This window comes from Nipponia nippon, unplaced genomic scaffold (genome assembly GCF_047370975.1).
Source record: "Nipponia nippon isolate SJK-2023a ecotype South Korea unplaced genomic scaffold, ASM4737097v1 scaffold_5, whole genome shotgun sequence".
Lineage (NCBI taxonomy): Eukaryota > Metazoa > Chordata > Aves > Pelecaniformes > Threskiornithidae > Nipponia > Nipponia nippon.
Window position 1 is genome coordinate 75,886,642 of NW_028262369.1, and position 23,228 is coordinate 75,909,869.

Consider the following 23,228-nt stretch of genomic DNA (forward strand, 5'->3'; position numbering starts at 1 on the left):
TGTACCACAAGCAGCTTCTGTTTCTTGAGTAACTGTTAACAGCTGACCATGTTGTGCTATTTGTTTGGCTGCATGATACCATACTGCACTGCAGTGCACTTCAAGGTGTTAATCTGTGTGGGGCTGCAGGAGGGGCAGCGTTTTAATATAAATGTAAAAGTTGGTGGAGGGAAGTACGTTATTAAATTGAAGATGCACGATTCCTGGAATTGTCTGTCTTCTGTGGTCCAGTCCAGTGCTAAATATGGTCTTGTTCCATGTCCTATTTGTCTTAACTAATAAGGGAATGTTGTAGTTACTCTTTCATTGCACAAACTTTCAAATATGTGCATACCCAGTTTTAGTATTTTATACATTTAATAAAGTGGTTTATTCTATCAAAATGGGTTTCTGCCTTCTGGAAAAGCTCAAGTAATTGTGTTCCCTTATTTTCAAGTAACAGTAGTATTCCTGAAGTAACTTTGAAAAGTGTGTGTAGCATACTTTATATATATATAAAGATACAAAAAAAAGTATTTAGTTTGGTGGGTTTTGGTTTTGTTTCTTGTAGTACTGTGCAGCTTTTTCTTTTTTTGAAAACTGAAAAATGGGTAAAAATAGCTATATCTTACAGGAAGTGAACTGCTGGTGTCCAGTAGAGCTGAGAAGGGGAAACAGTTGTGAAGTTTTTTGTTAAACTCTTCTTGCTATGAAGGAGGTAGTAGAAAATGGATTTATCAAGAGTATATCTTCTATATGAGGCAATGGTTTATTACAGTGAGTTTTCCATGAGTGCCAAGCTGCAAGCATTGATTTAAAGGAAAATCCCACATGCGTTTAACCTTTCTTCTTTCCCTTCCTTTTAGGGAGGTTAGGTGCTCTGCCTACCAGTTGTAACAGAGTCTCTTAATATTTATTAGTAAAATGATGTTCTGGTAGCTTTTCTTAGAAAACTAGGGGGTGTTGCTGTAGTCTGAAAGTAGTGAAAGGGTGAAATAGGTTGAGATTTGAAGCTCAGAATTGACCTGGCATTTGAAACTAGCATGTGTTAAGAGGCTTACGTGAAATACTGAAGCCAGTAAATCTGGTACTCAAATAGATATATTAATACTTAGACCGCAAGCTTTTTTTCTGTAGTTTGACTCATGAGATTAAGTGTATTTGGTCCATTGTTGTACCAGTTTTAATGTAGGTCAAAGCAGGGCACTGGCTAGAATTGGTTTGCTTAATGAGGAAATGGTACATAAAACTTTTTAGTAGTTGTAACTGTAAAGTGATAACAGTGGGCTATAATTTATAAGCAGTTTCAGGATTTAAAATAATTTATTTTCACAGAAAAACTTTAGTTATTTTACACAAAGTTTACTAATGTTGTAGGGTTGGTAGTGGTCAGTGCATAATTTTTCCTGATCTCACAGGGCAAAGTCAACGTTTAGAGTGTGCTGAAATTATCTCTTACTTGTATTTGAAAATTAACGTATGATGTCCTTCTTTTAGATGATGCGCTGGAAGATTTAAAATCTCAAAAGAAAAAAATAGTAAGTAAAACTTCAAGAAAAGCTAGTTGTTATGGTACACTAAAGTGTTTTTGCATCTCTACAAGTTGAGTTTGATTGTAATATATAGACGAAGAGTGGAGGGGGGTGGGTGGGAGGTGAAACTACTAGTATTCCTCTGTTTTCATACATTTCTACACAAGGTTTTCCTTACCTCAAAATTAAAAGGACTGCTTGCATATGAGAATAAATTGTCTCCTTGTAGTTTAACTTAAACTTACTGTTTTAGTGCTGGTAGATCTGCGTAAAGTGTTTCCGTTTTGTCAGAAAACGAAAATGTATGCTTTAACCTACTCATTGCTGACTGCTTCTTTTACTTTAGGATTATGAAAAGTGTTAGATGTTGCACTGATTTAAGAATGTAGAATGCAACTATATCTTTAATAGTTACCCTCTCACTTAATGCCTTGTTCATAAATAGCAAAAAGGGCTCAATCTTGTCTGGATACACTTTTTCATCAAGTAACAGATTGTATCTCAAGTGCATCACCACTTATTTCCCATCCTCCTCCATCTTCTTTTTGTACTACTTATTTCTTCCTTTACATTCCTTCCTCTAAAAAATTTATCTTGTTTATGTATCAATCCTATCGGTTTTCTTGAGGTCATCTATTTTGTGAGCTGTGTGGATGAATTAACAGTATAAAACTGGTGTATGCCAGGTATTTGCTTCAACTGGATCAACACTTAATCTCAGTAAGACAAATTTAGGACAGAAAAGATTCCAAGTCTTGGATAACTTTCACTTTTTGCTACGTTTGTAACACTGAAAGCTGTTTCCTTTCTACTCAGTCATTCCATAAGGAAGTTCTCTGTTTACTTATGTTGTTGGCTTCATCAGCTGCCTTGCAATGCAAAACTTAAACACCACCAAAACACAACCCTCCTCCCCAACCAACCAAAAACCAAACAGCCCCTCCTCCCCCAAAAAACTCCAAAAGTTGCATTATGAGGCTTTATTGTTAATGAGTTTCCCAAAGTGTTCACCTCATGCCTTCTGGATTTTGCCATGGTAGCTAAATTAATAGAAAACCCACAACAAAGCTACCAAAAAGGAGTCGGGTAAGAGTCTGGTATTATATGACCTTTACAGGGGAACCAGGTTTCACTGATCTTCCCCTCTGTTTTTTATCACTTCTAAAATGTAGACGTAAAAATGATAACTCGTAACCTAATTATGTCATTGTCCTTTGGTAAAGAGGATTTGCTAATATTTATATCTGCTAATCTTTATATTAAGGAATCTATTAAATGGAAGTGTCCTTTGGTTGGAGAGGTGATAAAAAGGGGTTGGAGAGGCTTACGTTTCCTGAGAACAAAATAAATGAGCATGACAACTATGTTTCTAATTTTATTTTATGAAAACTGCTCAACTGAAGTTAGGTGAACTCTCCAATTTACGTAGTTATTGGGTAGCTTTGGAGGGAAAGTTTTTGGAACAGAAAAAGCACAGTGGAGAACAAAACAGCTTTTGGAGTCTTAAATGTAAAGCCTTCATTTCAGTTTAAGTTTATTTTTATGTAATCATGAAAATATTTGTATTTATTCTAGAAGAACAAGTAATGCTGAATTTTTGTGTGTGAGAAGCACTTCTTTCGAGAAAAGGCATTGAATAAAAGATTAGTCAGGAAAAACCTGGTTTATAAAGGGGAGGTTTTCACTTTGGGAATTGATGCTGTTGAAACAAGATGTAAATGTGTATTTTGCATATGCAAAAAATCAAAACAACATATTGTAGAAGAGCAGGCAGTAGTTAAAAATTAAACAACTGCATGAATACTTTGAACAATATATAAATTATAGTGTAACTGTGGAGAGTTTAAACCTGGAAATATAAATTGCCATTAGTATATATGCATGTCAAGCTTTAATCATTAAAGACAAACTTCTAAATAGGATTAGTAAAACAGAGTTCTGGGAAGTCCGATAACCTATAACTCAGCTATTTTTCAATCTGAGGGGAATAAAAAGTCCATGATTACCTCCTGATTTTGTGGGTGCCTGGTTCCTAGCAAGGAACCAGAAACAGAAGACTTATTGCAACCTCTTGAATCAGCATGGTTGTGCTGGTATTTTTAACTCAGAAGATTGACTCTGGAGTTTCATCATAATTTAAAGGTATTCAATTAAGCATTAAAATGAGATCATCATACATGAAACCTAGCATGTTGAAATGAGCTGGAAGTGCATGCAGGTAATGACACAGAATATAATTTGTATTTTAGATAAAAAGACTCAAAGTTGTGTTCTGTAATGATTTGGTTTTAATAATATTCAGATTTGGTTTTGTTTTGTATTAACTTCCTTACGACTATCTGTAGTTATGAATCACTGTAGCAACACCTACTTTTTAGTAAAACAAAACAAAAACCTTTACCAAGTAAAATAATGGGAATGGGGGAGGGAGAGGATTTTTCTTCCCTGTTGGATTCTGATTTGCTGCTGAATTTGCAAGTAGGATTAGTTACTAAGGTATTTACATTGTGATCCTCAAAGTATCTGGGATAAGTAAATTATGTATTTCCTGTTTATTTGTAAAGTAAATTGTGGTCTAGGCACTTTCAGCCTGCCACAACAGCTATGGTTTTTCACTTCATTGCAGCTCAGCTACCTGATTGCTGGAAAAAATCTTATATTGAAGACAATTGTCCTTTTGAAAAATGTTACAGTACTTGTGTTTTACAGGCATGTGGTCCACCTTTTCCCTAGTGACATTACTTACATGCTGACGGGTACCTATAACAGAGTTAAGCTCCTCATCTACTAGATATAATGCCCTGGTGGCTGTGCAATGAGCTGCTCAACAGAACTTCAGTTCTGTTCAAAAGGCTTCAGTCTTTGGTGGCATAATCACATGGATATTCATGTGGGTAAAACACCTGACAACACAAATATAGATACTTCATCTGGAAATGCCCATTAATATTGTCTGTCCTGTACTTTGACTCAAAATTTGTGTAATACTTTTTTTCCACAGAACTGACTCTCTACAATGCTTTTTTCCTAGTGAATGCTTTAAAACACATTGAGTGTTTCTTTATGGATTTGGGGGTGGGGATTAAGTTCATTAGCTATAATTAAGGCACTACTTCAAAATACAACTTTTTTTTTTTCCCCTCCGTGATCATAAGGGATACTCTGGTTGTGTTCGTGATTGTGTAGCTGTAATTTTGGCCTTAAGAGTTCTCAGTTAATGAGGATGTCAGCCCTTAAGCCTGAATGTGTATAGATGAGTAAGTTCAGAGGGTTAAGCATATTAAAGCAAGGGCACAGGACATATATTAAGCTGCTACAAGTGGGAATTAGTAGAGACTTTACCTGGAGCAGCAGTCTTAAAGACAGGATAATTCTTAGCCTGAGGACAGAGTTGTGAAGATAGCGTTGTAATTACTTTGCTAATGTTAAAATTAAACTTTGCTGAAGTTTGCTCAGCTATTCTGTTATAGCAGGCTGAGTATAATATTAGACTTGGGCAGACTTCCTAGCCATTTCAGGTAAGAATCTAGAAAGTGGTATCTGTTAATTTTCCAAGAAAAAAAGTAGTCTGGTTTCAAGGCTGCCTTGAAATTATGTTAATAATGAAAAAAAAATGCAGCATATGAATGTTGTTTATTAAAATAACTACTGTTTAATGAACTTTATACCTTCAGCCTTCCAGGCATAGAACACTGTAGATATTTTGATAACCTTCAGTACGTGACAAAGGAGTTGATTGTTGTGTAAGCCCAGTCATGTCTACCCAATATATGCTACAGTACTGCAAGCGTGCACTTGGAAGCTCAAAATATGGTTAAAAATCATATTTACTGATGAACGATCAAATTAGGTATTTCTTTCATGCAGTGCTCACACAAAACAGTTACTTTGGTTGTTTTAGTGTTTGCTTGGATCTATCCAGAGTGCACTTGATTATTGTGGTTTAAATGATTTATTTCCTGTTTTAAGGAGACTTTTGCTATGTGTACTGGCATATCTTACATGGTAGACTGAAATGAATCTTGTGGCTTTGTGTGAACATAAAGAAATACCTCTCCGTAGTTGGGCTTGACATACCAAGTAATTCAATTTAAGAACTCACGTGGTAGTACAGCGTATAAGTAGCTTGCACCGTGCCAATACTTCAGACTTCCAGTTGCTAAATCGCATTTACAAGAAGCTTAAAATACATTACTCATATTACTTTTCAATATAGGCAACTGATGTCGTTGCCACAGGAATTCTGTTTGGTTGCCAGTTGGAAAGGAGGCCATCCATGCAATTATTCATAGGAGAGAATGTGGTACATGACCATGCTTCTTTATTGAGATGTGGTTAATTCCACGAAACAGGTTTGAAAAATCCATGATTAGGCTGGTATTATCTTTCATAGAGACTTCACTTGTGATCCTGGTTACTCAGCATTTAAGCTTGATAATAATAGACTCTGAATTAGGCCTTGACAGAAAGTAGAAAATGTTTTTGTGGGAAAAGTTGTGGATCTCAGAGAGTGTATTATGGAAAAAGAGGGGGAGGTGTCAAGCAATTTGCTGTGTTGCCGAGCCAGTGCTCAGCACTAGGTTAACCTTTCCAAGGTTGTGCTTCAGGATCACGAATAATCCAGAAGTCAGTATGTTGATTTGCATTTATAAATGAGCTTGCTGTGGTAGTGCACAAGCCACTTTCTTCTGCTATGCAAATGTAGAGATAGTATTTAAATTTTACACAGGCTCTTATTTGTTTTAGTAATTATACTAATTTGCTCAAAGAGTAAGTAAACTTTGACCTGTTTGATTCCTTATTTGGTATTGTCAGCCAAATTTCAATTGACTTTAGAAAAATCTATCTTAGAAGTGAAACCATAAGAACTGAGTCTGCTTTTAGAAATCTTGACAATTTCTATACATTTTCAAGAAATTTGTAGTCAGTCGTGAAACTGAATTCTTGTTCAGATTCAGCTTTACTAGAATGATAAAGCTATATGAATTTCAAAATATGAAGAGTAACTTGTTGAATTATCCAGGAACTATGTAATGTGAAGAATAACTTTGACATCTCAATCTTGTGATGAGAGCTAATTTTTTCCATTTCAAAATGTTACTGTTTTTGCAAAACTTAAATATATCCACAATATATAACTACCATCCTATCTAAAGCTGCTATAGCAAGAAGTGTGTTAGATAAGGAAAGTGCCAAGTGATGGTGTAGCGTTCTGTTTTTTCCTCTTCCTAAAGGTCACTTTGTCCTGCAGGAGGTTATTTTCTCATTTTCCTGTGTGGCTATAAAGACAATTGCATGCATTATATGTTCATTGATGTAAAGTGACTTGGGGTTTTTTATTTTGATTTGGGGGCCAGATATTGACACTGACTGTTAACACTTCACCACTTTGCAGCTTCACCTCACTAACCTTGCCCCTTCATATAAAGGTCTGCCTTATGGTTTTTGCTGTTATAAGCAATAAATACTTTATTTTTCCTATTAGACCCTTAATTCTGATCTTACTGCACTGTGTGGCATTTGTTTTACGAAGTTAGTGAGTTAACTCCGAAGTCCTGCTGAAATACAAGTTTAGGAAATGGATTTTTACTTCCCTTTTCACTCCCTTTTGTTTCAAAAGGCCTTAATTAACAGCCTGGATAGTATTCCTTGCCTTAAACTGCTGGTAGTGTGTATGGGAGTGAGTGTTAAATGGATACTGTGTATCCATTAAATTAAGTGGATTTTATTTAGCTTCTGAGGTCTATTTGTAATTCTGAGGTCTGTCTAAAGGTAAAACCCCTACAAGGTCTGTATTGCAGAATGGCTGAAACTTTAGTTTCTCATTAGCTAAATAATGGTGTAAAAGTTATGTTAACCTGCACCATTTTTTATTTTAGCAGTGGCAAATGAGTTTGAGAGAACTTAATTTTTTGACCACTGACCTTCTCAGTTTTGCAGTTTATGCCAACGGCACACTTAAGAAAAAAACCCCCCACTTTTAGCTGAACATAGCTGTTAGCATATGTAGGAGGAAAGGTCTGCTTAAGATACTGTAAAATGCATTATATTTTCTATACATATTAGCTTTTTGTCATAACTTCAACTATCTCCTTTTTGAAGTTAAGCTTCTTAAGCTTCTTTTTACAAGGAGTCACATGGTGAGGACAAGGGGTAACGGGTACAAGTTACTCCCAGGGAGATTCCGATTGGACACAAGAGGTAAATTTTCCACAATGAGAACAATCAATCATTGGAATAATCTCCCCAGGGAAGTGGTTGACTCCGCTACGCTGAAGATGTTTAAGACTCAGCTGGACATGGTGCTGGGCCATCTCGTCTAGATTGTGCTAGAAAGGTTGGACCAGATGATCCTTGAGGTCCCTTCCAACCTGGTATTCTATGATTCTTCTGATGTTGGCTGTTAACCCCTAAAATGATACTTTACTAGTGATTACTTTTTTAATTAAGCCCATGTATTAGCTATAAAGCCACTTGAGTGCATTGTAAATAAAATGCTGTAATAATGAAGTGCTTTAATTACACTCCCTAAAGTATGCATAGTTCTCAGTATTTTTTTATTTAAATTCTTAACATGTTCCCTTTTTTCTGAAAAGTGGTTTGAATTGCTGTAAAGATGGAGATCCAGCCTTTAAAGTCATTTGAGCAAATTCCATGGCTGTTCTCTAGTTAGTGAGTTTTCACAGCATTTGCAGCAAGCTAATTGCTTCTGCTAATAAATAATCTAAAATCGATGCTGACAGCAGTTAATTGGCACAGAGACTTTATTCTGTAAAGCACTTGGCTAACGACCTTCCTTAAATTAATAGCATTAAGTGCTATGAGGAAATAAATCTAAGGAATTGCCTGTCATTTGCTTGTCATGTCTAATAACTTCCAATAATGATGGCTGATAGATTTTTGCACATTCCATTATTGAAGTTGGTGCATGTAATTATTCTCCTCATTATATGTAAACAATTAGCAATATTTGGTGTTTCCTTGCAATAAAGCTGTTAAATGCAAGTAGCCCATTGGAGTTTAGAAACTATTTTTGAAGGCAAATTTTCATTTCCATTGAATGCAGCAAATCTGCAGGTATCTGAACATGCTACTAGTTCATTGGACCGAGCTTTACCTTTTGGTAACATTAGTAAGTTGCGTGTAGATGGGAGGATATGTGGGGAAGTACTTTGAAGAATTCTGTATTGATGTGTGGAACCTTTTGTTTCCAGCTTGAGGAAGTAATGGAGAAGGAAACGTACAAGACTGCTAAATTAATCCTTGAAAGGTTTGATCCAGAATCAAGTGCAAAGGTGAGAATCTTGGTATTGATACTGATTTAATATGAAAGGTACCATGGAGCCGAACATTCAAATAATGTTATTTATAATTAATTGGCAGGAGGCTGAACTGCCATCTGCTGGAACATCTGCAACCCCAAGACCTGGACAAGGTAATAGCCCTGTAAAACGGCTGCTCTTTAGCATAGATACTTGTCTTTCATAGCAATTTACACTCTAGAAATCTCTCTATGATAAAATTTGTAGATCAATTGACCTTTATTTAGGGTTAATAGACTGTTTATTAGACTATGCCCATTACTGTTCTGTATTTTTCAGACAAGGGATCTATTACTAAAGGCTGATGCTCTTCTAGACAGCAGGATGTTTAATGCTGCTTGATGCTAAAACAGAGAGAAAATTAACTTCTTGTGGCATACTTGCAATTTTTCTAGAATACTAAGGTGCTTTCAAATCTTGTGTAATGTTCATTGACTTAGCTTTTCAATTATGTTTCTATTTCTGGCTAGTTAGACCTTTCCTAATGCGGTGCTTAAACTACTTTTATATGTTGGATGGAGAGATTCCACAAAGCTAGTGCAGAAATCAGATATTTTCTAGAGGCAAAGAATGGACAGTTCTTTACTAGTTTATGATGTTCCATTTAAAGGTGCTGTTGAATAAAATAATAAAAGAAATAGAAAAAACTTACATGCATTTCAAGGAAGCCTTGTTTCTAGATTGCGCACACAGGTTTTAAGACTGAAAAGATATCTCCCCCCACACCATCCCAGTAGAATGTTTGCATGAAAAGTGTGGACTATAAAAACAAACAAACAAACAACAAACTATGCAAATAAACTAATGTTAAGTTTTTCTTAAAGTTGAGTATAATATGCTGTGGTTAAACTGAAAATGCTAGTATTAACACAGTGTAAAGGGCACCTTATATTATAATACTGAAGATACCTACAAAGATCTGTCTCAAAGCGTGAATACAAAATTGCTGTTATAACCAGCTTAGACCTGTAGGGGATGGCACTCAAAAGAAACTGCAGAATCTGATGTGCATAATTTTCCATACAATAAACATTGCTTTAGAGCATATATTAGAATTGTCAACTTTGTGTCTAATTCTCGTGAGTAACCAAATTTTTATTTGTCTCATTTTTTTTTTTTTGCTCTTGGAGTGCTGGTTTTGATGGGTGCGGAACACCTGGACTTACTAACAAAGGTGTTTATAACCTGCCTGGTCAAATCCACTGTTTTGTTATTCCTGCTTAGCTTCAAATTGTCATGTAAACATTTTTAGCCCATCCTTACTTGTTGACATTGACAGTGAGTAGTTGCAGTGCAGTACGTTAGCAGTAAAGCTGTTATCTCTTCTGGTGTTCTAGGCACAACAGCTTTTTCTCAAGTTTGCTCCTTACTTGTCTTTACCCTCATTCTGTTTCTGCAGCATTTGTTTTTTTAAGGCTGAAGGGCCATTCTGGCACCCTGTTCTATTCTGTCTTAATGCAGCTCATGGGTGGTGGCCAAGAATTTTTTGTCATACCTGTAATGTTTAGGTAGTCTTTTTTTTTTTTTTTTTTTTCTTCCCTTAACACTTCATATTCATCCTTCTCCTTGAGATATGTTGGAAATCACTCCAGAAGTAGGGTGACAGATCTGTTTGTAGAATGCAAGTGATGCTAACCAGGGGATGAAACTGCCTGGAAATGGGTGTTTCTACATAGAGATCTGGAGATAACTAGCTATAAATTAAATAGACAATGAGAGGTCTTTAGTCACCCTGGCTTTATTAAGAGATATCACCAGCATTTTTGAAACTCCTAAGGAGTTACAGGATTGTTCTCTTCCCTTCTGTCCAGGCTGTGTAAGTAGCGATGGTGACAAGTGAGCTGCTCAGTCTGTTAGTTAACTAGTCTTGTGTATGCTTGGTTTTACAAAGCGCAGTGCGTGTGCTTTTGATCTAGGGTTCTGAGTTAGGCAAAAGCAGGTTAGTTGGATCCAGCACGTGGCGTGTTGTGTTGATTTTTGACTTGACTGTTAATAGAAGGGCTATGAAGGAGAGGTTTGGAGAGAGTTAGAGGTATTTCTGAGAGCCAGCCACTACAGGCTGTGGTCTGCATTAATAAGCATGGTATAATAGGGAGTAGGTTTGCAGAGTGAAACGGTTGTTGCTGAGGAATTTGCCCACACTATATATGTTTAAGGGTTTTTATTTAGGGCCAGCTGTAAGCTAGTCTCATGGACCTGACGGAGGGCATCTTTCAGTTTAGTTTCATTTGAGAAGAATGTGAGTGCTGCTCTCAGACTGTGTTGTGGTGTGAACCAGAGACCTCTAAGTGGGGACACAATTGAGAAAATGTCAGGTTCACTTCTGATGCAAACATTATTTGACTTCTTTGGGTGCATCCACATTAAAGTAAGCAATTTACTTTATTCTGAATAAAAGTGTAGTTTAGCCTTGGAAAGGATTTTGGGAAGAAAATTTTGTAAGTTATCATGGTTTATGGTTGGATTTGATGATCTTAAGGGTCTTTCCAACCTAAATGATTGTATGATTCTATGTAATTTTGTTCATATACAGCACAACTTCCTTTTTTTCTTTTTCCAGTCTGTTCTCTAACACATTGAATTTAGAATTAGTGCTGCTTTTTGTCCATGTAAAAGTGGATATTCAGACTATTGTATCTTGTAGATGCATTATAGTTCAGGAGGGACATTCTGTGTTTGGCTTTAGCTTGTGAAATTGTGGATACTTATTTTCTAAATAACTTGTTCTTGGTATGTGCAGTAATTATTTCAATTTTTAGCTATCAGAAAACTACTAGCTTATTGCTGTTCATGCTAAATAATATCTGCCCAAAACAAATATTAGCTTCTGTTCTGTGCAGTATATAACTTACTGTAACTAGATGACACCTTAATGTGGTTGTGCTGTAATTTGGTGTATGCAATATGTGGTAGAATTATAGTGATTGGGAATAATAAAATTATCTGTTAACAAGTTAACATTAAAGCTTCCTTGATCTTCTCTTTTCTCACTTTGGACACAGACTAGCCAGGCAGCAGAACTCATTATCTTGAGCTATGTAATTGAGTCTTTTTGAAAAGAGGGTAGGTAATGACAAATGTGTAATCAGATTGGACAATGTTGGGTATGAGGCAGCTAATGAAAGGTTGGTTAGTTGGCATGTTTTTGACTTACCAGTTGAAATGGAAGCTTATGCATCATACTAATTAGTACAAAGATTTAAGCAGCATTATATAATAGTTGGTTCTCAGAAAAACAACTGGTAATGCCCCAATTTTCATGTGTATTTAGCTCTTTTTGCAGTTTTTGTGATTTTGACGCACGCTTCTTAAATAATTGTACTTTTAACAGATCATTCGGATGAATCTTGAGTTTAACATAAAGCACCTGGAAATCCAGCAGGAAAGGCATTTGAAAACTTAAGTGCAATTTTATCTCTTCAGAAATGTTTTGAGGGGTAACGTTAATGAGCATATAGTTATTCAGTACTTTGGCTATATGAAAAAAATAGGGTAAGTATATATTGGCAGTGGAATAAATATTTATCAACAATATCCTGTTGATACCTGTTCCCTTTGTGCTAATACAACTGTTAGCAGTGCTGTATTGTAGATGAGAGCACTCCATGACTTGAATTAAAAATGATGCAATAACAGATGGTTGCAAGCCATGGGATGACTACAGGCACGAGGAGGAAGAAAGAAAATTCTTGGTTGGTCTTTACCACTAAAGCCAACAAGTTATGTGAACTATATATTGACCTGCATTGTGCTTCAGCTCTTTAAAAGTGATGTATTTTTCTCTACAAAAATAAAGGAGTTTTGAAGTGAGGGAGAAATAAAATAGTTATGCTTGTAAACATGAAAGATACAGCTGTCTCACCGCTGGTAATATCTTAATATTCTTCAAAAGATCATACTGAATCATCAGTTGTGAGTAGTAGCCCTGTTAAGTAATGTGTCTGCTTATGTATCTGTATTGTTCAGTGCGGGTAACTGCAGAATTTGGACTCCAGTGTGCTTGAAGAATAAAAGTTCTATTTTTAAGTTATTTATCCGTCTTCATACAGTTGGTTTGCAGTGCACAAAAATCATTCAGAGAAGAGAAAACCTTGTAAAATTGCGAAACTTCATTAAAACCACATCAGCAGTAGCTGTATATTGTGTTAGCATTGAGACCCGACGCATATGTTACTCAGCTAACCTGTGGAACTTGAGTTATGGAAATCTGGAACTTTGCAAAAGGCTTGTTAGTAACACATTGTATCTCAGCACAAGGCAATTTGAGAAGTATATAGATCATATCCAGTTACTGCAGAAGAATATTAGGGCTGTTATTGTGGAAGTGGACAGCAGGTTTAAAAGGAATTAGAGGAGTTCATGGGCAACAGGGTCTATATGTGATACTAACATGATTAGACAGGGCTGTACTATCTAACATCCCTGACAATGCGTTTGTGGATCCTGGGGGTGGTATCAGAGATGTAGGCAACAGAAATCATTCAGGTTTGTGTGTTGTCATTAAATAACATCTACAACCACTCTGAGATGAAATACTGCTATGGATGGGCTATTGGTCTTGCCAAGGAGCGCATTTCTGCTGTTCTCATGATGTAAGTTCTTCTGGTAACTTCTTTTACTTGGGGAGCAGCAGTGTTGGCAAGTTCTCTTAAGTATGAAATAAGAATAGCGTGAAAGCCAAATGAACTTTTAAGTGGAGGGGATTAAAAAAACCCTTGTGAATAACCTGATATCATTTTGTGGAAACTAGCAATGAGTCTCGCATTCTTACCTCTGTAATGAGGCTAAAACTACTGAAGCACATCTCTCTAATACTGACTGTAAAGTACTTGGGTTCAACATCTTTGTAGGAACAAAAATATGGGGAGTCATTAAAGTAGCAGTAACTTTTTAAAAATTGAAAGTCTTTTTAAAGGAGGCTTGCCAAAAATGACCCTTCAGAAAGAACAGGCAAAAGGGGTAAAGCTCTTGCAGGTGGCATGGAAATTGCTTAGGAATAGTGTATTATGGGCTCAGAATAAATGTGGGTATATCCATGACTTATGAAGCAGACTCAGAGCTGTTAAGCAACCAAAATTGACATGCTTAAACCACATGATATAGGAAGACAGCCTTCAATATGTAGAAGTAACATCCATATGTAGAAATTATAGTCATGATCTTTGACAATTTTATATGTAAAACCATAATAAAGCAGGCTTTGTAATGAAAAAGAATGAAGAAAATCTTAGCAGTGGATTAAAATGTCTTTTTATAGATATTTAAATAATCTTGGAACAGGTAGAGTTAGGCTTCGTATTTATCACTCATTTTTAAAGATCTGTGGAGCTGAGAAGAGTTGAGAAATTGCATACGTTTAGCTTGATTTTTGAAACCAGTACATGAGTGGAAACTATAACACAAACTTGAACGCATGGACAAATAAATCATGGGGCAGAATCAATATATTTGTAGATGAGTCATGCCTGTTGGTCAGATGGCATGGAGAGGATGATGCAATTATTCTAGTGTAGACTTGAAAGGTTACTACTAAGGTCTCTCACAGAAAGCTCTCAAAGAAATGTCAGTGGTGAGGTTCATCATAAGTGAATTCTTGATTAAAATAAAACTTTCAATACAGGAGCAGTTTTCAAAATTAAAACAAGTCACCAAGGAAACCTTAAAGGAATTTCTGCAACTGCCTCACCAGTTTATCCTGGTTTCCAGATTCTGAACAGTTTAAATAGTGAGGGGACAAACTTTACTTGCTAAAACCAAGTTAAAATACAGAATCTTCATACTCATTGGGTGATCTAACTTGGACAATAAAGTTGTGTGACATAATGCAGTCATGCACATGAAGGTGTGGCAGGGGAAAACTAGTAATTCATCCTGCTCAGTAGGAAACTGAACTAGGTGGGTTTTTAGTAAGACTTTGTGCAGTTTTAGTCTTCTAACTGATGATATCAAAGAGTTTTTTTTATTTTTTTCTTCTAGTGTACATTAATCCTGTGTATATGTGCAGATGTAGGCAAGAATGTAGCCTATGTATGTTGCAATTTCGTGGCACTAGATGTTGGCGATTTTCCAAAAGAACTTTTACGTTTGACCTAGTACTTCAGTGATAGCAACTCACTCTTAGCTAGCGCAAGCTGATGTTGCCCGCTCTCTTGTCTCCTCCAGCCCATATGGAAACTTCGTGTGGTAGCGTTGTACTTGTGGGGACAGGGGTCGTGCCTTCAGACTTCAGCACACCCATCTCCCTGTGGCTGGTTGCCAGTGGACCTGTAAACTGCCTGCTAAGGATTTAAACTCTTCAACCTGACACAAAGTCAGCAGATAAGCTCTCTCTAATCTTGAAACTCAGGGAGATGAATTTAAAATCCAATTCTAATGTTAAATTCTATTTATTGTGAAGGAAGACAAGCAAGCTTGTTCAAACTAATGTGGGTGCTAGACACTAACTCTGTAGGGTACTATAGTCTTAGGTGTAGGCATTCTTGGGGTATACCTTTTAGAGACTAAGCTGTCGCTTGTTCACAATGTTAATGTCTGCAGCCCTACAGTGAGGGTTACATTTCAATTTGACTGTTGCAATAGTGTATTTCAAAGGCTCCCTAGAGGTGATTAGGTGTAGATGGGATGAGAAAATGATGATAATGACTGCTGTTAATGAGTACTGCTCCTGGCTTGTTTTGGGGAACAAACTCATGTATAAATATAATGGAACTTCAGGTTTGCATGAATAATATAATATCCAAACCCTAATATATTACCTGGATGATATTCCCACTGGTGTTAATGAGAACTCTGGCTTCAGGTAAGAACAACAGAGGAAACCTTTTAAGTTTTTTGTAATAGCAACTTAATAGTAACTCTGATAGTGGAGTGAGAAGAGGTAAAAGTAAGGAGATGTTCCAGCAGAGCCCGTTCTTGCTTTGTGACGATCCAAGAATGTGACTTGTTGGTAGGGTTGCTGAGAAAAGTGAACAAAACTCTGTGATCTGAATGAAGCATTAAGTTTTCTTCTGGCTTTAGAATTGTTTTTAGTAATTCTGGGCACTTAGCCTGGATATTTTAGACATTGACTGAACAGTTTTTGGTCCCATGGAAATCTGAATACTTGGAAGTGTGTTTAAACCATAGAGTAAAAACAGTGGTCAGTTCTGTTTGTATGTTGTGGTTTGAATCTAGCTATTCATATCTCCAGCATTCTGCCTTAAAGAACAGAATCATAAGGTAGGTAACTGCTAATTTTCTTCTAGAAGAATTTTGCCCTGAGTATTTAACAGTTAATGATTATTGCTATTAAAATATAGTATTCTGTGTGGTGTTTATTTCTATGGCATGCTCAGCCAGGCAGCTGATGATCTTTCTGGTTTTGTTTGACTCTAATTTGCTGATTGGAATAGCAATATTAACGTGCTTTTACTAATCTCTTGCTTATAATGCTAGATGTTAAATTCAGTATGCATATGTTCTTGTCAGAAATTCGTCAGAGGACTGCAGCTCAAAGAAGTGCTTCTGTGCCCCTGCCTGTGACTCCTAAACAAGGCTCTCCAAAATCACTGGTTCCAGCATCTCCTAATCAGCAGAGAGACACATCAGCTGTGAGCGGACCCTCAGAGAGAACTGTTGTGCCATCCTTGCAGTCAAATGTTTTACCAAGACGCCCTGGATCCCCTGCTACTTCAGTGCCTGGAATGGGTAAACAGAGCACTTAATGTTATTTACAGTTTATATTGTTTTCTCTGGTTACCAATAAAATAGGCCATTTTCAGACAGTATGGAAATGGCATTTCATTTGGAAATAGCAGAGCAGTTATCTGATTAAGCAGGAGTTCCATATTCAATTAGCCATAACTCTTTACAGCTGGCACCTTTTGATGCTGAAACCTATTGCCTGAGCTCATTTAACTGTTATGGCTTCTTTGTTTAAATGGCAATAAAACTTTGCAGTATTCTGTAGTCAACAATATAGCATACCTTTTTATGTTCTTAGTTTAGAAGAGCCCCACACTTATATAAATCAGGTACAGAGGAGAACACTTTCAGAATGCATTCATGTTTCTCACTAAACCCTGCACATATTTTTTAACATGCATCTTGACGTTTATTTACATTTTTACTCTAGGAGGTATAGTCATGCAATCTATACTCATAGATTAAAGTGTAAAATACCGAATACACCAGAAAAGTTGTCTGTTGTAGCTGAATTCTTCTAAAATTGCATTGTTATTTCTGGTACAAGAGTCAGAAGTTTAGCAACAGGGTGAAATCTGGTAGAAATGAGTGCTGCTTAAAATTTTGTTTCATATCCTGAAAATGCTCTTCCCTCTTTCTGGCGAGGTGTTCAGCTGGGATGGACTTTATTAAATAGAACATGAACTAAATTCCATAGGAGAGAGAGCAAAATTTGAGGGTTTAGGGGGGAGGCGTTGTTCTCATTCTCCTCATGGATGGTAAAGCTGTGTATGGGTTAGTGCCAGGCCTTTCATTTGTTGCAGGATGTCTGGCAAGTTGGATCACAAGGCAAGAAAGGAGATGAAATGCTGTCTTGAAAACAGAAGGGATGCAACTTGCCAAGAATCTTTTGAGCACCACTGTAATGTGGAGTAGTTCTTTGCTCTTTACACAGGGATCAAGAATATTTTTCTCTGCCCTGTGTTCCTGATTTTTAACTTGAAGTTATTTAAGTCCTACAAACTATGTCCTTGCTTACTAACTTCCATGACACAATCTAAAAGTAGGACTATACATAATATATTGACAGCCGGTCTCTTAATGGAAGATGTTGGGCAGCTGAATGTTAAAATGCCTGTTCATATTTTTTCATGTAGTGGAATAAACTTGCCATGAAGAGTTGTGATCTCTCGCTTCTCTGCAGAGTCCATTAAGCCTTATTTTTTGTTAGTAATTGTCTACCTGTATTATGAAACTGCTAAATTTGTTTTTATCCCTGAAGTGAACTGTAAAGGCAAGTTATTAGTAAGTCTTGATTATTTTGAAGTCCCAGAAATCAGCTCCTTGCACCAGGAAATTGGTCATTTGGTTACAAACCACGTTTACTGAAACCTGCTTACTGAAAATTCCTTAATGAGTTTAAAATTGCATTCTCTTGTTTAAAAAGCCAGCTATATAATAAAATAATATCAGCTATATAATAGTTTTATTCTTAGGGGAAGATTCAGGCACATTGAATAAGCTGGATGAAATTCAGCCTTTACTGCAGAAATGGTTTAGAGGAAGAAGGAAAAAAAACTAATGGACTTGTTTGACAGGACAGTTGCCAAGCCTGTTAATTAAAATATTTAATGTAGTTTTTGTGATAATGCTTTATAGGCACATAATTTTTTTGACTTATAACTGATATTTTGACCAAGTATGTCATAGATAGCAATGGAAGCCACTGCAATTGTCAGTTAATGTGGAAGTCCTGTTTTCTCTTGAATTTCCCTAAACCTTCCAGGCATATAAAATCTCAGTTATGTAGCTGTAGTGAAAAGTATGTAAATTCAGTATCTATAAGAGTAATATCATTGCATCTAAGTTTATGCATGGCTTGCAACAAATATGAATAGCCTTAATTATCTCTACTTTAGAGAAGATTAATAATTCATTTTCATTATACTATATTTTGTAGAGGAGAATCAATTTAATGTGTATTACCACAGAGCTCCCATATGTTTGAAAATTAATAACCAGCAGGTAGTTGAGAGTTTGCCAAGCTTTGCAGAAATGACCAGTCTTTCTACAATGATTGCGTTTGATGTTTATATTAATTACTGGTGTCCATAACAGCATGAGAACTAAGATGGTTGGTTTGAGTTATTAGTAGGTAGGAAATTGGAAGTTCTTTGAGTGTGTTGTGATGTTTCATTCTAGGTAACTTTATTTAATTTTTAGCTTGTTTATTAACTTCCGGAAACTTTTCATGTATTGGTGATATACAGGTCATATGAAAATTTGGTCTTTTGAATGTGGGGTTAAATACACATTTGAATGTTAGCCAGGTATTCACAAAATTATACTAGAATTTTAATTTTGCTGCAGATTATATCAGTGCTCCAGATCTTTACTTCACACCTATGTCAGATGTTGTCCATTCACTTTTTTTAATGGAAGTATTGGGTCTTTCAGGTTTTTGTGAAGCTTTAGGAAATGCATTGTGCCTGAACTCTTCTCTGGACAGCTTTTTTTCAGAATCTATAAAATGAAGCATTAGGTCCAGTTTATATTGCCCTGAATTTGTTCTGCCTTGCTGCTGTGAAGGTTTTCTTAGTCTGGGTTCCTGCTTGTTGACGGAATACAGGGATAACTTGAGAATGCGTTCACTGATTGATATCTCCTGAATTCACTTCTCCTGTTTGTGAAAGTGAGGGTTATTTTAAAAACACGTGTTGAGCATGAAACTTTTTTGTGCTTATTGAAGGGTTGTAAATTGCAGTGTTTTCTGATGAAATTTTATTGTGCTTGTAAAGGACAGTCCATTTAGGTCGGTATTGACGAGAGGTGTTTTGAAAGGCTGTGCTGTTAGAAATACTGCAACCTTAATGACAAGATTAGTCTCATTCTACGTGTAGCACTTCGAGAAGGCACTGCTGAAATTGTTTGATTCCTACAATGTTTCTGACGTTTGCCATGGAGGTTAGCTGTACGTGGCATTTAGCTTGAGGTTTACCAGAATGTAGCAAATTCTGCCATAAGTTACTCTTTTTCCTTTGCTGCTCCCATCTGTGAAGGTTAAAAGGTAGGAGGCTTGAGATAGTAATTGCTGGCAGTTACATTTAATGCTGTATTTAAACTTAAAGCCCATTTTGGATCAGCTTATCAAATAGTAAGACTTGCTGTGTTGTCTTTGTGTGTACTCTACTTAAGAGGTACATGTTACTTCTGTGTGTATATTTATGAAAGAGTATCAGCTGTGTTGGAAAACATGACTGTGCGTGTCCTGGTGCTGTCCCCAGCTAAGGTGCTAGAAGAAAGCTAAGTCTGTCTTATGAGAAGCTTGAAGTCCACTGTTTTTTCCATGGTATCTTTCAATTAAATGTCCTTCTGAACTAGTTCAACTTGCTAACAAACTCTGCCCTCTTGGTAGTCCTCTATTTGGATTTTTTAAAAATCCTTTTTGCATCTTCAGACAGTGGGTTTAGTTTGTTTTACCCTTTAGCTTCCTCTTTGTTTTTTGGGCATTATGGGGGATTCTGTGAAACATATCTTCATAAGAAAAATACTGGAAGCATACAGCAAATTGAAAAGAGAATTGAAGGCTGAATCTGTGGTCACTAAAAGCCTTTCTTTTAAGCCATGTCTCTTGCATATCTGTTTTTACTGGATACAGTGAGAATAGCTACAAGCCAGAACTCTTCCCTGAGAAAACACTGGTCGCTTTTTGTGCCTTGAGAATTTTACTTCTACGAATTAAATATACTTAGTTCTTGCATGGCTTCAGATTACTGTATGCTCATCTCAGTATGAAACCTGCTAATATTAGTTGAATTTCTTCTGTCTAACCTTCTTAACTATTTTGAGCTTGAATAGGACTCTTGCGTTATTACATGTAATTTTGTTGTTGGGTTAAATTGAGTCTTATCTGCCAGGTTTCATGATTTTGTCTTCAGGTGGCTTGAAGCTGACCATTTTGTCACAGTTTCAGAGTTCTGAAAGGGCTGGTTCGTTGTCCTGCTCAAACATCATTTTTTGCGGCCTTTGAACTCAATAAAGGTCTTGTGGAAATACATTTTAAGTCTTCCCTCCCACCCCTCCAAGTGCTTGCTTAATTATCTTGCATTCAAGACTGTCTGGTATCTGTTTGTTGAAAGTACTGTCACTTAATACCTCCTGTGCTTGTGTAAAATGTCTCTTGGCCAGGCATGTGGCCTTAGGAAGAAGTTTCAGATACTTAGCTATTTGAATGGTCACGTTGGAATGATTCAGACTTAGTTTCTTACCAAATTGTGTTTTGCTCATTATGCCTAGCATCTTCTGTTTTATGTCTACCTTCCTTTCCAGCCTTAAGAACCCAAAGCTACATAAATGGGAATTGGCAGCTTGCAGTGGTCTTGTACAATAGACCAGATGTTTTAAAACTTTGTGGAAAGGCAAGTTTGTGCCACTGGTCTACTTTAACTGCCCTATGTAAACAGAGGTGAAAAAGGCGGTACCTACTATTGCTGTTACCTGTTCTTAGTGGAGTTTTATTTTGATAGTAGTTTGTTAAACACATGGGATATGAAAAATGATATCTTAATAGTGGCCTTCTGGGTTCTTTGACTAAGCATAAATCTGAAAGTATCCAACTTTCCATTAAACATGGGATTACCAAAATGCCAAATGTCTAGACAGGTTTAATGTGTAGACTGAATGCACACTGAAGGCATGCTCATATGGTATAGTAATTACACAGAAACCAGTGGGTGCTTCTTTATTAACATCTTTAATTCTTCTACTGTTGTAATTGATTTTACCAGATTTATTGGTGTAAACTTGAAGTGTTAAATATGCAAAATTGAGAGTATATAAAGAAAACTCAAATAAGGAGGTGGTTCTTTGCTTAAAAAGCCTCTATTTGTGAGTAATCATTAAATACTATTGGTGCCTTAAGTTCTTTAGAAATTATAAATTTAATTACATATCCAAAGTATAAAAATAGAGTGTTTAATAAGATTAGAAGCTAAAGGAGCAGAAGAGGAACTTTTAACTTTTGTGGCTTTAAAAATCTTACAGCTTTCCTACTGGACTAAGAAATATGGCCGTGTATATTAAGTAGGTGCAATTATTTTATTACACTAGCATGCACAGTGAAATATGAGATGATGATAATAATAATAATATAATTGAAAAGAATTTTGACGTAGTTTTGTGTCTTCCTAGGTCTTCATCCTCCAGGCCCTCCTTTAGCAAGACCTATTCTTCCTCGAGAAAGAGGAGTTGTGGATAGAGTTATTGAATATTTGGTTGGTGATGGTCCTCAGAACAGGTAAAATGATGCTAAAGGAAATACATAAACACTTAAAAGGTTAAGAAGCTTCTGATCTCTTAAGTCAGACATGTCATGGTTAGAAGAATTGCAAATTAATTTGTCTGAAATTTTCATAAAGAAATGGCCCTTTCTCAGTGCTTCACCTGATATCTCTTTGTAGGAAAAACAGTAGCATTTTGACAAAAGTAACCGCTGCTTTGGGTGGTATTAGCCATGTGATACAAAGAGAAAAATCTATGCGCAAGTAGGTGAATGAATTATATTTTGAACTAGAAAAAAAAAATTTATTATCTTAGCACTTCAGCTTTATTACCATTATAAATGCTTTCAGACTGTCTTCAGAACTTTCCAAACATATCAGAACTTGTGTTAACCATGGTCACTTTTCATCTTGACTGTATTCTAATGAAATATAGACTTAATTTTGATGTTATTTTCTGACGATGATATTAAAAATATGTTGAACCATGAGGTTTAAATTGTAGCTAAGAATATTTCACTGTTTTTAAACCAACTTTAAAAACTATTATTTAATATAGAGATTTAGTTTGCTTTAAAGGATAATTATTTCACTGTGGAAATTACCTTTTAAGAGTAAATATCTAAGCTATTACTCAATATCTAAGGTAAAATGCATCTCGCTTCAGTGTGTCATTACTTAAAGGTATGTAATTATGTATTATTCATGTTTTCTAGGTACGCCCTTATATGTCAGCAATGTTTTTCTCACAATGGTATGGCTTTGAAGGAGGAGTTTGAATACATAGGTAAGAGCTAATCTGTGGTAGACTCGCTAGTAGTTGGCTTATGTTTCATAACTAACATGCATCATACTTAATTTTGGTTGCAGTTAAATACTGAACTGACACTGTGAAATGCCACTTCATACAGGAACAGTTTTATGGTAACTTATTACTCTGTACCTTAAGATTCACTTCAAGACTTAGAGAAGTACTTTATTGCAACCTTCAGGCCAAGGATTTTATGTGTAGAAAACTATTTAGTAGAAATAAGCCTTCTCCAATACATCCCTGAGAATTGCTACTGGCTATGAATGGTTCTCAGAAGGGTTTTATATTGAGAAACTATCTGACATTAAAGTGTGCCTCTTTTACCAGAACTTAAACAAAATTTTGCTTTGGCAAGAAGATCTTGGGGAGGTATCGGAAAAGGAGTGGGAACAAGCCCTAGGGGGCTATATGTGAATTTATGGCTGACAATAACTTAAGACAGACACAGCTCTTTATTGAACACAGATGTTTTATTTTGCCTCCTTTCTACCACAAGTGTGAGCCTGATGCTTAAGAAATGGGGGAATCTTAGCTAAATCTTGTATTTAATTTTGTTTTGCTTAATTTTATGAGTAAATATACAGCATTGTAAGAATAAGCTGAATGTTTTCTATGGAACCAAAGATATGTAGTTGATATGTCA

General features: G+C 36.0%; 1 protein-coding gene across 7 annotated transcripts in view; it reads left to right on the forward strand.

Moving 5' to 3' along the window:
• The window catches only part of LNPK (lunapark, ER junction formation factor), a 54,912-nt gene that overhangs the window by 12,019 nt on the left and 19,665 nt on the right, over positions 1–23,228 (forward strand). For all 7 annotated transcript variants that reach the window (XR_015699061.1, XR_015699060.1, XM_087733560.1 and 4 more), the window contains 6 exons: positions 1,477–1,517; positions 8,726–8,806; positions 8,895–8,946; positions 16,301–16,519; positions 21,686–21,791; positions 22,491–22,561. Coding sequence is in view for 5 of the 7 variants with exons in the window: in XM_087733560.1 (XP_087589686.1) it covers positions 1,477–1,517; positions 8,726–8,806; positions 8,895–8,946; positions 16,301–16,519; positions 21,686–21,791; positions 22,491–22,561 (570 nt within the window). In the remaining 2 variants the exon portion in view is untranslated. The remainder of the gene's footprint in view (positions 1–1,476; positions 1,518–8,725; positions 8,807–8,894; positions 8,947–16,300; positions 16,520–21,685; positions 21,792–22,490; positions 22,562–23,228) is intronic.